We start from the raw sequence: 16,044 nt of genomic DNA, 5'->3' as shown, positions 1-16,044 counted from the left end.
ATGTACTGGTGAAGATTTTCTGATGGCTGCCTTTCCCCCAGGTGGCATGAAGGAAATTGCGCTGCACACAAACCGTCAGTACATGCGGGGGCTGGTGGGCTGCATTTCCCACCTCACACTGTCAACTGATTACCACATCTCGCTGGTGGAGGATGCCTCCAATGGGAAGAACATCAACACATGTGGGACTAAGTGACAAGAGAGGAATCCTGGTGCTGAGGACCCATCGTGTGCTTGTGTATGTGGCTGAGTGTGACACAGTCCTCTACAGCTGGACCATGTTCTCCATCTAGGAAGGTGACAAAGCCAAAGGGAAACCCAAAAAAAGAGAACATTTTTCCCTCTCATTCCCTCTCCTTTCCTCTCCTTTCCTGACCAAATGAAACCAAGTACTTTTTGTGTATGAACCATGCCCTCTACCCTTTCAGTGTTTAGTGAACGCTTAAGGTTGTTCATCAGTGCAAATGGCAAAGTGTGATGTTATGAGTAGCTCAATGACTGTGTTGTGGTCCTTAGGTTATCTTTTGTAGTATCAGAGAAAGCACCTGCAATCATCCCACCCTGCAGTGGTACAGCGACTGTGTTGCGCAACAAATACACCACCAGGCAGTGTATTTCAGCAATCACATGTTGGTCCTGGAACAAGCAGACCTTACCACTCTCTGATTTAGCTAAATTATGTTTCATCCTCTGTAATAGGATAGCAACTAAAATGATTGGTTTCAAAATACTGTTGTTTGTTGAGGAGGAAAGTTCTTACAAATCTACTTTTTTATTACGAGTAACAAAAACAACCAATTTTGTAGAAGTAATTTTATACTTGTCTATTTTTTATAGCAGCAGCAGACCTGCTTACATGGCATCACTTTTAACATTTATGTGTATTATACAATTAGCTCTTTGCACACTTTCCTAAAAATAGAAAAGTGACCTGTGGCTTAATGTCTGTATTATACAGTTTTAATGGGGATATTTGTGAGTTATGACCAGTTTTACATCTGACTCTTTTTGTTCTGTAAATTTTGACAGTTTGAAATTGTACATTATGAAGCTTTCCTGTCTTAAACAGATTAAAAGATTAGGAAAAAAAGAGCAAATGCTTGCTACTGTGGTATTATAAATCACTGTGGTTTTTTTTTTAATTTTATATTTTCAGAAAAATGAGAAAAGGGGTTGCAAGAGGCCTTGGTGGGCCACAGTGCTCTTAAAGTAATATGTTTTTTTGGCACTGGAACAACACTTATGAAACTTGATTGCCAAATTGTAATTTAGTCAGGCAAACAGAGTACTGTCGAGACACAATTAGAAAATGATCCAGAATTTCATAGTTTGGAGATTCTTCTTCATTAATTCTTTGTTCAAAGTAGATGAGTGAGCCATTTTTGGAGGTGGTGGGGGGAAGAAGAGAGACCCACCAGAGCCTGCCCCGTGCCTGCAGGGGGATGAGCACAAATCTCCTCGGTGGCTTAGGCTTATCTGAATACCTGTGAGCTGAAACAATCTGATGAGGTGAAAGTAGTGGAGGTTTCTACTGAGTTTTTTCTGGTCTCAGCGTGCCCCGGGCTCCCTGGGGGCTTAAAGATATTCCCTAGACTCATCCCACCTACAGCTGACCCAGATAATGGCACATGCAAATACCTACCAAGGAGACCCCAGCTCTGCCCTGCATGATGAAAGGGATACCCAGATCATTTAGGTGAAATATCTTGTGCTCCTTGTAGAAATGGTATCAGTGGTCAAAACCAAATGCAGGCACTTGTTTAGAAACAGAAAGTAACTCAAAAATACATGGTGGTGCCAGCATGTAATGTGTACCTGTGCTCTGCCCCCTGTTCAAATGGCACTTTGGAAAAAAAGGTCTGTAGAAGACACGGGCAGCTTGCAGAGGAGCTGGAGAAACTCATGGTTTTTCTGCCAGGAGAAGCAAAGACACTCATGGTTCTGCCAGAAGAAGTAAAGTTTTGTTTGGCTTGGGGAAGGAGAAACCGGTGCATGGTTGTGAAAAAGCCGGATAAAGTATACAAGATCGAGGTGTGCCTTTAAAATGAAAGCAAATGGAATTTGATGCCTTGGGATGTAAAGGAGAATTATTTAGAGTTTGAAAAAGAGTGAAAGCTAAAACCTCTGGAGGCTGAAGGTCTTTCTGGTTGCTCACTGCAGCCCTGTGATGGTGTCCAGACACAGCCTGTGCTTGGGTTATGTCTTAGCTGCCGGCTCTCTGAGAAGGAAAACTCACATTTAAAGAACTCGAGGGGTTTCCTGGATGCTAATGACCTGTCCTGACCTGGCACAGAGTAGGAAGATTTGACTGGCTGTACCCCTAATCCTGTGGACCTACTGTGCTACCAGTGCCGGGGTCCACAAACATCATCACCCTCTGCTCTCTCTTATGTGCCTCGCCTTTCCCACCCTTTCATTTTTGTCGCAGGGTTTGGAGAGCAGTTCCAAGACAAACATCTGTCCGGAGAGTATTTTAGGATAATTTACTGCAGAATACCGGGGCGTTTCAGTACAAGGCGGTACTTCTCCAAAACAAAAGCTGCTCTTTGAAATGCAGGGTAGGGAGGGGAGTGGGTAGGAAATACCTCCGTTGTTTGTTGTTGTGGAAAAAGAAGAGCAGCAAACGGCAGCTCCCCGAATGCCTGTTTCCAAGTATGCATATCACCGCGCGAGAATTCGGAGCTGGCGACACATCACCCTGCAGCGGTGCAGGCTGAGCACGAGCAGCACAGCTGTGTGGTGCTGGCCAGGCGCCGGGGGGAGAGTAGGATAGCAAAGCGGTTTGAATCATTTAAGAAAAAAAAAAAAGTCCTTTCTGCACCCTTTTAAAGATAATCGGAGAAACATCCCTCATCCACGTCTCCACTCTCCCTGGTGAAGCTTGAGGCTGGGCGAGAGGCAGCAGTTTCCACTCCAGGGGATGAGCACGAGGTGGGTGCCAGAAACTCAGGAACATCTGACCACAAGTAGAGGCTCGCCCCTCCACCCTCAACCACTCTCCCTCTGATGCTGGCTAGGGCAGGGAAGGGGAGAGGAAAGGTGGACAGTGCATGGCAGAGTGATTAGTCATTTTCTCAGGAACTGGCCTGTATGTGCTGCTTGCTCTCTCCAAGAATGTTTATTAGTCACACTATTTATTGCTTGGGTTGACTCAGATGCTAGGCATGACTCTGATGCTGAACAGGATGAGCTTCTGCCCATTGGCAGAGCATGTCCCTTTTGCCACAGGTACCTGTGCAAATCAGCAGGGAAGGCAGCAGCCGCAGGTGCTTTTGTCTCTCTTTGCAATTTAATCCCCTTCCTTAAACCACAGTTCTTGGCTTTCTTCCTATTTTTCCACATTAATCCCAAAATATATAACCTTCCATTTACTAGGGCTCAACACCTACCATCATGCCAGCCTTGGTGGACTGAGTCAGGCGTTGTGCTGGGCACTGGCTGCTGGGCAGAGCTGCCCCCTGGCTGCCCCTTGCCCTGCCCAGGGCAAAGAATGTCTTGCTGCTCTCCATCACTCCTCCATCTCCATGGGAACCACCTACTTGGGAATCAGCAGCTAGGTTTAATCTGGTCATCCTAGAGGAGAATAAGGAAAAAAGAAAAAAAAAAAAACAGAGAAATCAAGGGAGACTAAAGCCAGATGAGACTTAGCAATGATCTCTATGGTAGGCAAATCCTTGCTGCTTTGGTGTGTCCTGGGTGGTCAAAGATGAGGGGACAGGAGCTTACTTCCATCCCAGCCCTCCCAGCTTGGCCCCAGGGAGCAAAGAAGTGAAGAGGAGGAACAGGAGGAGGTGGGGGGAGGAGGGGCTACAGGGTTGGGAAGCTGCCCATTCCCTGGTGGAGCATTGGCCTGCAATAGTTGCCTGTTAAAATTTTGTGCCTGTTACTATTTTGTCAGCCAGGGTTTGCTTTTTAGAGAATGTTTTCATTCTGTTCATACAGCAAATAAACCCGGTGGGAAATGCACTGTTCCAGCTCTGCATGTTCAGCTCCCTCCATGGCAGCATAACCTCTCAAGGGGAAAATCTCCTCATTTTAAAGGACTGGATAAAGTACAGTTGTTATTTACTCTTGGAGAGCAGCAGCCACATCCTGTCAGACAGACGTATCTTTTTACCAGCATTTTATTTCTTGAGTGGTGTGTGTGTGCACAGTGGGGTTTTCCCTTCTACAAAGCAACACCTTACTCTGATGTCTGAGTCAGTTGGGGCACTGCCTGCTCCAGCAAGTGCATCCCTCTCTCCCATTCCATTTTTTCATTGGTTTGAGTCACTGTGGGCACTGTGGGTCAGGTGTTGAAGTGTCCCTAACCCTGCACTTGGGCACTTCACACATGAATAACAGCCTGGCGCCAGCATCAGGTTAATGTGGTCACTGCAGCTCTGCAAGGTCCTGCCTTTCTGTTTCTATGGACAGGACTCAGATCATCTGAAAGTGCCCTCTTGCCAAACTCCCTGAAATGGGGACTGCCTGACAGTGCTGTGACCGACTGCCCTGATTTCTCTTGAATATCCTTTCATTGTCAGTATTTTGCTTTGTTCATTGTGTACAGGACAAAGACGACGTTGTTCCTCTCCTCCTGCTATTTCTTTTTAAAGCTTCTCTCAGTCTTCCTTTCTAGGAAAACAACAGTGCTGGTCCTTTCAACGCTGTCCCCACAGGGCATGTTTTCCAGCACCTCATGTTACTGAGATATATGGAGAAGTAAGGAAGAAATGGAGCTGCACAGAACAGACACCCCATGTTCAGGGTCATGAAACAACAGTTTCTAACCTACTTTTTTGTTCTGCAGACCTTTAAATAATTTCTAGTAGCAGTAGTGACAGCATACATTGTCACTTTTTGTGGACATGGTGGAATTTTCCTAAATTTTTCTGTCTTTTGGAAACATTGAACAATATTTAACATTTTCTTTACCATTTCTCATGCTTCCATTTTTTTTTCCTTTCTAAAGCTTTTAAAGTTTATGTTGGCAAAGCAGAATTCAAAGATGAAATCAATTTATCATCACATTTAGGCAGTTTTCATTTTAACTGATTGTTCTTACCAAAACACAATTTTTTTAATAACTAACAAATGATCCGTACACAGTGACTCTTTAAGCTTTATTTATATGTTGAGAGAAACTTTTTGTGGCTACAGATCCAGAACAATGCTGTACTCTAATGCTGCAGCAAGTGCCACATTAGGGGCAACCAGCATGGACAGCACAGAGTCAAGCAGAAGATAAGGATGTGTGCTGGAACAGGATGAAACAGGGACAGGAACATGGATGGTTTGACTCCCTCTCCCCATCATCATCACCATGGTGAAAAATTTGGTTCATGGTACCTGAGAAGAAGCCTTCTGCCTTCATGGCTCTCTGATGCTGCTGTTGCATGAGTATATCCATGGATGGATAGGATTCCCAGCTGCCTGTGAGCTGTGTTAAATATCAAACCCAACAGGGTTCTTTTAGCCCTGAGAACCAGACGATGGAGTGAGACCAGTCTGGAACTCAAGACTGCTGTCCCTGCATTGACCAAAGCAGTATCAGGGCTAGAGAGGGCAGCTGTAGGTTTCACCTTTGTAACAATTGAAGCCTTTCCTCGTTTCCACAGCTCTATGAGTTTCAGTCTTTTCAGAGCAGTAGTTTTCAGTCCGGCTAAAAGATGTGGTGCCCTCAGCCCACCTCCCCAGAACTCAGTGGAGCTGCCACATCCTCCGTAGCTTCTGTCACACCAATAAGCTGCACCTGTCTGCTGTTGCAAGGCAAGGAGTTGACTCAGACTTGAGACTGCCTCCAAGGAGATGGAGAAGCACAGTGGCACCATGGTGGCTTCATGTGACGTGCAGTAATACAGCCCCTCTCTGTGCACACACTGCTAAGCCCAGGTGTCACTCCCTAGTTGGTGGCTAGATGAGCCACAAAATTCCTTGGCTGTCACTAGGACACCACGTGCCAAGATATAAGGCCCATGTTATAGCCACAAGAGACGCCGACCATCTCTATTCCACTAAGACATGCTGAGGAAAGTGTCCTGTGCCACCCAAACCAACCCCACAGTGCACAGCCTGGGCCCATTCATCCTGCTGCTACACCTGGAGGAGGGATGTCCACTGTGCAGACCTGTCCACCACGGAGAGCCTCCGGTGGCTCATCTCTGCAAACTGACAGCCCAAGCATACAGGGAAATCACATCTCAAACCCCAGCTGGGTTAGAGCCATAAGCTCAGGAGGACACAGGTAAGTGAACTGGCCTTCTTCCTGTCACTGCATCATATGGCAGGGACAGGAGGGCTTCAGTGAACCTTGCATGCACACGCTATGGCATGTTGAGCTCAGGAGAAGCTGCTTGGGGAGTATCTTTGTTACTACCCACTCTGCCTATACGGAAGCCAAGGCTGTGCTTGCCAGATCCTGTGGTTATTTATTCTGGCACAAAATTAGAATAACTCTGTTTGTACTGGAGCATGGGCAGAATTTAACTCTTATTCAAAAAACCAACATGAAAGCAAGGAATATGAATACATTTAAGAGTGTAAGAAAATATATTTATTAAATTTCATGGCAATAGTATGGCAAAATTGTTAAATACATGCGTACTTTTAGACACCCAAGCTATACAACAGGAATTACAACAAGCAAGCAAACTAGGTTTAAAACGTATGCAAAGTTGTATCTTAATGTTAGGTTAGTCTTAAATGTCAACTGCCACACTGAAATATTATATCCCCAACATGATCCCATGCTTCCTTTTTCGAGCATGCACTTGTTTAACTGCTTAGCTAATAAATTTTCATAAGGATACACTTTTTGAATCAGTATTTTACTTGGCATGCTACAGCTTCATTAAAGTGCCTTGTGATGATTTTGCTAAAATTGTAAAAGTACTCTTTCAATAGCAGATTTGGAAGCTGGAAAACTTCAGTATCATTCAGCAACAAAAATACGTTGAATGACTGATTAGATTTAGTGTGTCATGAAGACTAAATCAGTATATCAAGCTGACAAAATATTCTCAGAATTAATTTCTACAGATGACTATTTCAAATTGGCAAATAATATTTTCACTAGTATTAAACAAAAGTCCATTAAAATCTTTGTAAAAACAGAACATAAAAACATCTCTAAACAAATTATTTATGCTGTAAAAAATATGGTATAAAAAGAGCTAAAAAAACATTGAACCTGTTCACAGTATATATTTTTAATGTTACAGCATTATAATACAATGATGTGTGTTTTTTTCGGGTGACCTGTATGATTCCACCAGTTCTGCTGTTTTTGTGCACCACAACAGGCTCAAAGTTCAAACTACTGTTACCTTCAAGTAGGATTTCAGATAAGAGTTGATTCATTTGTCATCTATTTTTTCTATCCCCTGCTTTACAAACTTTTCTGACATCCTATGAAACATAAAATTGTTGTTCATCCTAAGCCACTCTTGAGTCACATTAAGGAAACATTGACAAAGTGATGTTCAAGAATTCTATTTTTCTTGTATTACTATTAAAGAGTGTGACCTTGCCAGTTTCTGTTTTACTGCTTGAGCTATTTTTTTTTTAAAGTTTTTTTTAATCCAAATAACAAAAATGAGAGCATTTCATTTTTTGCTTTGTCCCTGGGTAAGTTTTAATCGCTACATTTTGCACAACATGAGACCAAATGAGTTGCAAAGGTATTGAAGCTTCTTACAGAAGTTGTGCATACACCTCCACTCATGTAGCAACAGTCAAAGTGCAGATTTGGGACTGTCCATAAACCTACCTAGAGATTTTGTTAGGTATCACATTAAAAAATAAGGATTTCATCTGTTCTGCTGCACCAAAGTCATCTGGGCAGTGCTGTCTCAAGAAGAGGGTGAGAGGGATTATTTCCATCCTCTTACAAAACACTTTACTAGAACAGCTCACCTGCATGGGGATGCTGAATCCCTGCCCTCCAAAATGCAGAAGTTCTCTGAGATATTTTTATTATTGTAAAAGCAGAAGGAATTAATAGAATTTTTGTGGGGGAAAAGTATTGTCATGCACCCTGGGACGACTTGTAAAGTTACAGAAACCCTGCCAATACCATCTGAGGTTTATTTGCATAACATGCAGAAAGGAAACAAACACTGGCTATCTTAGAAACACTGGGGAAAATCCAAAGTTATATAAATGGGGGAGGGGAAAGAAAATAGTTATGGAGGAAACTTTTCCAGCTTCTAAGGAGATATTTAAGACTTTGAGACAGTCCTAAACATAATGAAATTAGTTTTTCAACACTCCAACATTTCTGAATCCTTGTCTAGCATGTGGGCTCTGGGACTGCATTTCCAGGCTTGCTAAGGAAAAGGCAAAGAAAAAGCCAATAGCAAATACCGTGAACTGCCAACAGCATCTCTGAGCATCGGCCACACAGGGCACCACTTAATGCATAGCATCACTAGCACTGTGCAGTGTGTTGGGAGGAGTGCAGATGGCAGCTGCTTCCTCTACATGAAACTGCATCTCAGAAGGCATATATTCATGGACAGGACTCCAAAAAAAAAAATCACTCTGGCAATTGCAAGCCAATTTCCTCTGTCATATGCAGAGGTACATAATCATGCAGGCATATATGTCCATAGGGTGTTAGGATGTAGTGTTAAAAATATTAATGTCTTCTGCACTGAAATCTTCATCAAACTCTATGGTGGAACTGAAGATGCTATTTACATGGGAAGCTCTCCATAGATTTATAGTACACAGAGCTTCGGTAGCAGCCTCATTCTCTGAGTGTTACATTTTTCTAATGTATTCAAAATTCTTTTACTATATTTCTATCTACTTATAGGGATACCAGTATTCTATTTGCAAAGCAGTATTTATTTAAAAATAGAGCATACAATTTTCATTGCCTTTTCAGAGTGATGTCTAAATGCCTTCTCCCTCCAATGCATTCAGTTGCCTTCATTTCATGTTCAAATGAGTGTCCTGGAGGACACAATCACAGGAAACATCACAGCCCTAAGCTTTACTCCTGAACCTGTCAACAACAACAAAAACAAAAAGGCAGCTTGGATGTGCCTTTTCAGAGCAGCCTAGAACTTGAGGTCAGCAGGAGTGTGCTGCTGCCGTGTTCTTAGCCAAGGAAAGTTCTGGTCCCCCACATAACCAAAGACGAAGAAACATGGCACATTTGCCAATTGTGCCACGACAGACAACACAGCCACTGGTTCCCTTTGGAAATGTTTTACCCATGAAAGCAGCAACTAGGGATAACAAAGACAGCTTACCACAGCAAACATCAGTTTTCAGGTTCTAAGTCTGCCTATACAACCACTGCATAGCAAGGGAGGTAATTCACCGCCTGCCTGTAATGTTAGCTTACTATTTTGTTGATATATTAACTAGTAATTCTGTGAGGTATATCACATGCAGATCTACCACCCCAAAATTTAACACACAAACCTGAGATCCCAGATCTCACTGCATGTCAGAACAACAAAAATAATGAATGTGTCAAATAGGAGAGTGCACAATGTTACATCAAACATGACTGATGTTCCATGCATACAGTGAAGAGTACAAAAAACCCATTACAAACCCCAAATTGTCACATATGACAGGCATGGCTCAAAAATAAAAAGCAGCAGAACTGATGATTTCCTTTAGAAAGCAATTGCTTGGCATTAATACCCTACATCTCTGAATACTGATCCAACTTGAGGATTGATGCACGGAGTTAGGCATAATAGTGTTTTGGACATAATCCCTTCTGGTCACATCCCTTCTGAAAGTTTGTTGTTGTTTTTTGTTTGTTTGTTTTGTTTTTTCTTTTTAAAAATTTTTTAAAAGCTGCACTTTCTATTCTTCTAGAAAGAGAAGTGAAAAGGCAAAAGAAATAAAACAAAATAGATGTTCTATAAAGGAACAAGACATTTCAGAAAGTGATGGTAAGGAAATGCAGTACTTTAAGCTTCCTAAGGTATTTTTCAGAAAAAAATTATCTGAAGAGGCTCACCAGGAAGCCCAAAGGCACTAGTACAAGAAATCTGATCCCCTCTGAAGTTTACAATTGTTATCAAAGCATTTAGAGGCTAAAGAGCACCATGATTTGAAAGTGAATTTGGTACAAAGACATTCCTAAAGATGTTTTACTAGTTTAACATGGCACTTGGGCTCAGAAAGCAAGTCCATTCCCTGACAGTCCTTGTCGTTCCTCCTTACTGCTCCATGCACCTAGAGGTGTCCTCACATGATCACAACATTAGCACACAGTCTCTCACTACCCATCTAGCATTTGGATTCACTACTGAAAATCTAAGACAGACATTTGAAAGGAGCCCTCACTGGCAGCACTGAATAGGCTCAAAGGAAACCACAGTGAAGTAGCTGAGCTTCCAAGTGCTGGAATGGCAACTGCTTGCTGGTTCATAACTATTAAGCAATAATGATGCTACAGATACTGCACAAGCCTCTGTCTCTCCCACGTTTGCCCCACTCTTCTCTTACTGAAGACGTTGCTGTATACTGGACTCTTCTGCCCTGCATCCTGGGAGTCAGAACATCAGTCAAATAAAAGGTATGGTCAGAGTTTAAAAAAAAAAATAAAAATATGAATAATTAGATAAGAAAGCATCAAGGCAAACCATATATTTGTGGGGTTTTCGCCTATCTATTCACTTAGAAATGAAACAACTTAAAATGTTGTTGCCTTTACTGAATAGGAAGAGCAACGTACAGAGAAACCTGAGTATGTGATGCTTGTGTGTAAGTGATTCACCAAGGGAGCACTCAATGGTCTAAGGCTGCTCCCTGTGAGCTCAGTGTGTCCTCTGCAGCCACCCTGACTTCCAGTCTGCCAAATAAAAAATTGCTAGTACTCTCAAACTTCAGTTTGATTTTGCTTCTTGCAATACACAGCCATATGAAAAGCATAGTTATTCTTCAAGATCAGCTCTTCTGCTACAGAGAGTTTTTTTCATTTGGATCACCGTACAATACTGATTGCTCCTCTGCATTGAGAAACTGCTTTACAAAAAATGCAAACCACTACCCATACACTGTCCATGACATCTTCTGCTTTCAATTAAAAGCATATAGCAGCACAAGCTAAAATTCCTCTTAGCAGATAAACACATTAGGCCAAATCTACACTAGTGAAAGAAATGCTCTAAAAGAGAGGTATTGTGAAAAAGATTTGTTACTATTAAGATTTAGCCACCTCTTAACTATTAAGCACAATGGGTAGAACTGCTTCCTTTCGTGTATTAGTTTAGTTTTCTGAATAAAAGGTCATGAAACTTTCTCTTGTGCTGATGTCTGGTGACAAATGGACATCAGCTCTTTGCGCTGCCTGTCTTTTCTTTTGCAGCCCTAATACTCCAAGACTCAACCTCAAAAGCCAAATCCTATCTGTGCTTTATGTTTTTTTCAGAGACACCTTGCCACCTCTGCCAGGTCTGCAGACTGATCTATTTTTCACTTCTTCACAGGTCACTCTTCCAGGAGGCACACACGAGCAGTTGTTACTGATGATGATTTGGATCCTAATTAATGTTGTGCGTTTTTGTCAGTTTTTCATTCTATGAAGATGGCAGAGACATGCCAACAGCTGAAACTGCACCATCCATTGCTGCAATTACCCACAAAGTAGCTAATGAAATGGAGATCTGAAAAAAAAAAGGTTAAGACTTTATGGAGACCTTTTTTGATCAAGCTGTTTAACATCTGACACCTCATCACTGTGTTTTACAGTAATGAACAGGTAAGTTAGAAAGTTTCTCCTGTACACTAGTGAAATTCATGTATGCCACAGTCTGAAGTTTACACAGTGAAATACTACAGTTACAGCTGTCTAGAGATGCAAAAGTGAAAACAAGCACGTTAAAAGATGATTGTTCTCAACACTCCTTTAAGCACAAAAATGTACATAATTTAATCTTTCTTTGCATCACATATCTGGTAAAGGAGAGGTAGAAATAGCCGCACTAAAACCTCCTTGGGTTTCTCCCTGCCACTAGAGAAATCCTACCTTGTACTCTCAGGTAGGATTTGAATAGAAGGTTCTGTGGGGTAGACACTTAAGATCAGCCAGGCAGCAGGTAATACAAAGCTAATATAATAAAGACCATCAAAAGAGCAATTTCCTCTCAAGGAGCTAGTACTACTACCTCTAATTTCACATGCCAAACTGCTTGGACAGCTAATGTGAGCGGACAGAGATTTCCTCATGGCTTAAACTACCACATAGTGCAAAGACTGCTGGACACAAAGGGTGAATGGAATACTGTACCACTTTGAAGCAGGACGTCTGGAGCAGAAGCTATGAAATACAAAATGCATTAGTGCAACACCTTAGGAAAGATTAACTCCTTAACCATAGGACAGAAAAAATATAGAGCATCCTAAGTTAAAAAAAAAAAAAAATTAAACTTTATGCAGTTCTTATTGAGGTTTCAATCAGTGTTACACCTTTTTTCCCCAAGTTTGTACCCCTGAGTCAAACATTGAATAAACATTGTACAGTAGGGACAGAAACTAGCGTCTAGTTAAAAAGCAAGAGGTTTGAATGGCCATTGCTTCAGAAGTGTTAAACAGTGACAATAACCTTCCATATGGGAGAAGATAAAAATAGCACTCTCATTTGCTTTTGGTTTATAACTAGGTAAAAGATCTCAACAGTTTCCAACTACACTGTTTCTGTGTATTAAGCTGAGATTTGTGATAAATGAAACCTTCAGTAAGGAAACCTGTTGGGGCTGCATCATTTGAGTCTGCATGGTTGAGAACAACTACAACAAAGCAAAGCAATCTTTCCAAGTTATAAGTTGCATGAGACTATGTTACTCTTGGAGCACTATGTGAAGGTAGGCAGAGTTCTTTGACTATGATTATAAGGGCTCTAAACCCAATACCCCTTATATCCAATATATTTTACTAGAGTAATAACTAAATTGCTATAACTTTGGCCTTTCGGCATCTATTACAATGGAATATTAACACTTTCACTATCTCAAACATGATAACATTCAGCTCACTAGAACTTCTGCTGACTGTCTCCAAGAATAATTCATGCTTTTTGCACTTTTCTTCTTGCTTTCTTTACAACATCAGGAATAAAAGCTTATTTGGAAGGCAGGTTCAGGAGCAGCAAGGAGTCACTATTAATCATTTGGTTTGTTCTGAAAAAAATGTGTGAAGGACCACCCTATGTTAATGGGTTTAGGAGAGTCTTCATCATCCTTTGAGGGAAGAAGAAACTGTCGGGAATTAATGGAGCATGGGCTCCCAAAGGATGCATTTTCATTGTTGCTTTCAACTGATCCAGGAGAGTCTGGAGTGTCCATGTTCCAGGCATTTGTGTTTGCTTGAGGTCTGTAACCTGCAGTTTTATCCAATTCTTCCTCCACAGGTGAGCGACCCTCTGTGTTCAGAGCACTGACAGAGAGCTGCATTTGTGGCTTATAGCCTGCTGTAGTCACTACGTCTATTTCTGGCTCCTCCTCTGATTTAATTTGAGGCTGATACATTGATTGGATGTCAATGTAAACCACCTGAGATGACCCCCCAGGTTCATCTGTAGGGGGATTTGAGATCTCCTCCTCAATGATAGGGGGGCAGTAGGACACAACAACGTGATTCTCCATTTCTGAGTCAGAGCCATCTTCAGGCACGGTGGTGTCTGCTGCTGGGGACATCATCTCCGTGTCTTCGATCTTGGGAGCTGCAGACTGTGCTTCCACCACTTCAACACTATTTGGGGTGCATGGGTTCATTTCCAGTGTTTTAAGCGTCTTGTTCCCCTGAAGTGAGAAAAAGGGGAGAGCTTTAGCTTAAAAAATCTGGAAAACCTGAAAGCAACAACTTGCCCAAATTACACCAGTATGTCACTTGTAGACTGTACTCATCCCACAGCCATTAATACAATATAACCACAAAAACTGGTTATGATTTTTTTGGCTCATCACATATTCCTGTTAATCTTGAAAGTATTTTACACAAACTAAAGAGACTTGAGATCTTGCAGGAAGTGTTTGAGAACTCTTTCCCCAAATCTCAGCTTTGTGTAACCCATTCCAGAAGGCTGTTTAAATGCCCAGTTCCATCTACTGTAACTACCAGGAGATTAAGATACGGCATACACATCTCTATACTTTCTACCTCTCCCAACACTATCACAAAGACTGATATGTTACTCCCATATTGTTATCATGTACTGGCACATCTCATTAGTTCAGGAAAAGAGAAATGCAGCAGTCCCTTCCTAGTGCAAACATTACAGGTAACTACATTAACAACAACAAAGCTCTAGATAGCACCTGACAGAAGTTACTCAGTAAATTGGCTTGTTTCCCCCGCCACAGAGTTTTTTCTGCAACTGGAACAGATGAGTCAAGGTTTGCAAAAGAATTCTTTAACTTGCAATATCTTCCAGAAGTTTAAAATACTAGATTTAAAATGAGAGTTACCTCGCAGATGTTCCTCTGAAACTGCAGTGCCTTACTGTTCTCAGGATTCGGGATCTCTGGATAAAATGTTTCTTTAATCCTTTAAAGATGAAAGAACAAACTTTTATAAGTTAGCAAGGCTCGAAACATTGCAAATACACAAAAGGAGTCAGGACATTTCTCTTTAATTCAGAATACTGAAGACATCTGGTGCAAAGATTTAGTGCATTGAACTTTCCCTGAGTATAATGGAAAAAACAGCATTTTTTTTTTTTTTTTTTTTTCAAGTGGGGAACTTGATATGCCACATTTACTAAAAGTCAAAGATGGGATATCTACCTGAGTGTTTGTGGATGGCACACAAATTACAGTATCTTACCAGTTTATTTCCATTTGGTAACCATTTATAAACAGTGCTTACTGGGAGACATGCTCCTGAAAATCGTTTTTGCATTCCTCACTCTGAACTCTCTCCAGTGTGTCTCCTTCTACAATGTGTTTTTGCCACCCAACTTTGAAGAAAACCCACTGACATCTTTGGGTACTTAGAGCAAACAAAGAATGACTACAGTGATGGCAAACCCTAGCACTGAAACCAACACTTCCAGGAAAAGATGAAAACTGAATGCAGGCACTCACCATTCCCTCTTTCGATAGCAGAAGATGCTGGCCACCACTCCAAGCAGCACCACCACTGCCACAGGGATGAGAATTGCAATGATTAATCCTACAGCTGGGGGACAAAAAAGGGAAGGACAGTAAGCATATATCCAAAGTTATCAGCAAGTTTTAGGCCTTTTACAACACCCACAGTGATTAAAGACCATCTCATTAAACTCATGTAATAGTGGTCTGCAAAGTGTGACCTATACCATTACCCTTCCCTGTGGCTGGAAGGGCAAAAGTCCACCCATAAACAGAGCTGATTCAGTGACAACTACAGGAATCAGCAGACACTTCTATCTGATTTTTTAATTGCAAAAGGTTTCATGTGCTGCACAAGGCCAATCCCATTGTGATTCTGTTCTCAAAAGCACTGGAATTGCACTTTCATGCTACCTGAGCTGGCCAAACCTTTGGTAATGGCTCTTAGAGGCCAACAAGTCAATGCACAAACCGCACTGTCTCTTACATGTCTCTACAAGGCTTCTAATCCACAAGTTTTAGCTCCAAAAACATTCCCACTGCCTTCCTCCATTGATGTTAAGTGCCTTAAGTTTGATTTTTCCCGTATTGTAGTTGCACCGCACTGTCTTTCATTAGAAATATTTTTTTTTTTTCCCTCTCATTCCCCTAATTCAATCTCTTTTTTTTTATCTAATTGCCTTTTTGTGTTTGTTTCTGTCAGGGGATCAATAAAACTGAATTCAAAGCAGAGAGGCATCTGTTTACAATTCTGAAACTGATAAATATTTCCACAATGTCTTTCTTCCCACCATCTATTAGCAGATATTCATCATGGGAAACCTGACAAAAACAACTAGCTGCTTGAGAAGACCAAGCTCAGACTCCACTATATTTAGTAGTAGCTTAGAACTTATTTTTCTTGTGTACATTACTATGAACTACAAAGTAGCTGCAATAAGAAAGAATCTTTCCCTCACCCTGAACCGTACCAATTTTTGTATTTATACATAACCAACCA

General features: G+C 41.5%; 2 protein-coding genes across 6 annotated transcripts in view; one reads left to right on the top strand and one right to left on the bottom strand.

The window, feature by feature from the left end:
- Window positions 1–1,092, top strand: part of EGFLAM (EGF like, fibronectin type III and laminin G domains) — a 71,741-nt gene extending 70,649 nt beyond the window's left edge. For both annotated transcript variants that reach the window (XM_050329600.1, XM_050329598.1), the window contains exon 23: window positions 42–1,092. In XM_050329600.1, the coding sequence (XP_050185557.1) occupies window positions 42–196 (155 nt within the window). In that variant the 3' untranslated portion in view covers window positions 197–1,092. The remainder of the gene's footprint in view (window positions 1–41) is intronic.
- Window positions 1,093–6,512: 5,420 nt separating this feature from the next.
- Window positions 6,513–16,044, bottom strand: part of LIFR (LIF receptor subunit alpha) — a 110,344-nt gene continuing 100,812 nt past the window's right edge. For all 4 annotated transcript variants that reach the window (XM_050328858.1, XM_050328857.1, XM_050328859.1 and 1 more), the window contains exons 19-21: window positions 15,039–15,132; window positions 14,421–14,499; window positions 6,513–13,754 (exon numbers count right to left, since the gene is read on the bottom strand). In XM_050328858.1, coding sequence (XP_050184815.1) covers window positions 13,116–13,754; window positions 14,421–14,499; window positions 15,039–15,132 — 812 coding nt within the window. In that variant the 3' untranslated portion in view covers window positions 6,513–13,115. The remainder of the gene's footprint in view (window positions 13,755–14,420; window positions 14,500–15,038; window positions 15,133–16,044) is intronic.

This window comes from Myiozetetes cayanensis, unplaced genomic scaffold (genome assembly GCF_022539395.1).
Source record: "Myiozetetes cayanensis isolate MyiCay16 unplaced genomic scaffold, myiCay2020 scf4, whole genome shotgun sequence".
Lineage (NCBI taxonomy): Eukaryota > Metazoa > Chordata > Aves > Passeriformes > Tyrannidae > Myiozetetes > Myiozetetes cayanensis.
Note: the sequence above shows the minus strand (reverse complement) of the source record. Positions and strands in the feature narration are given on the sequence as shown.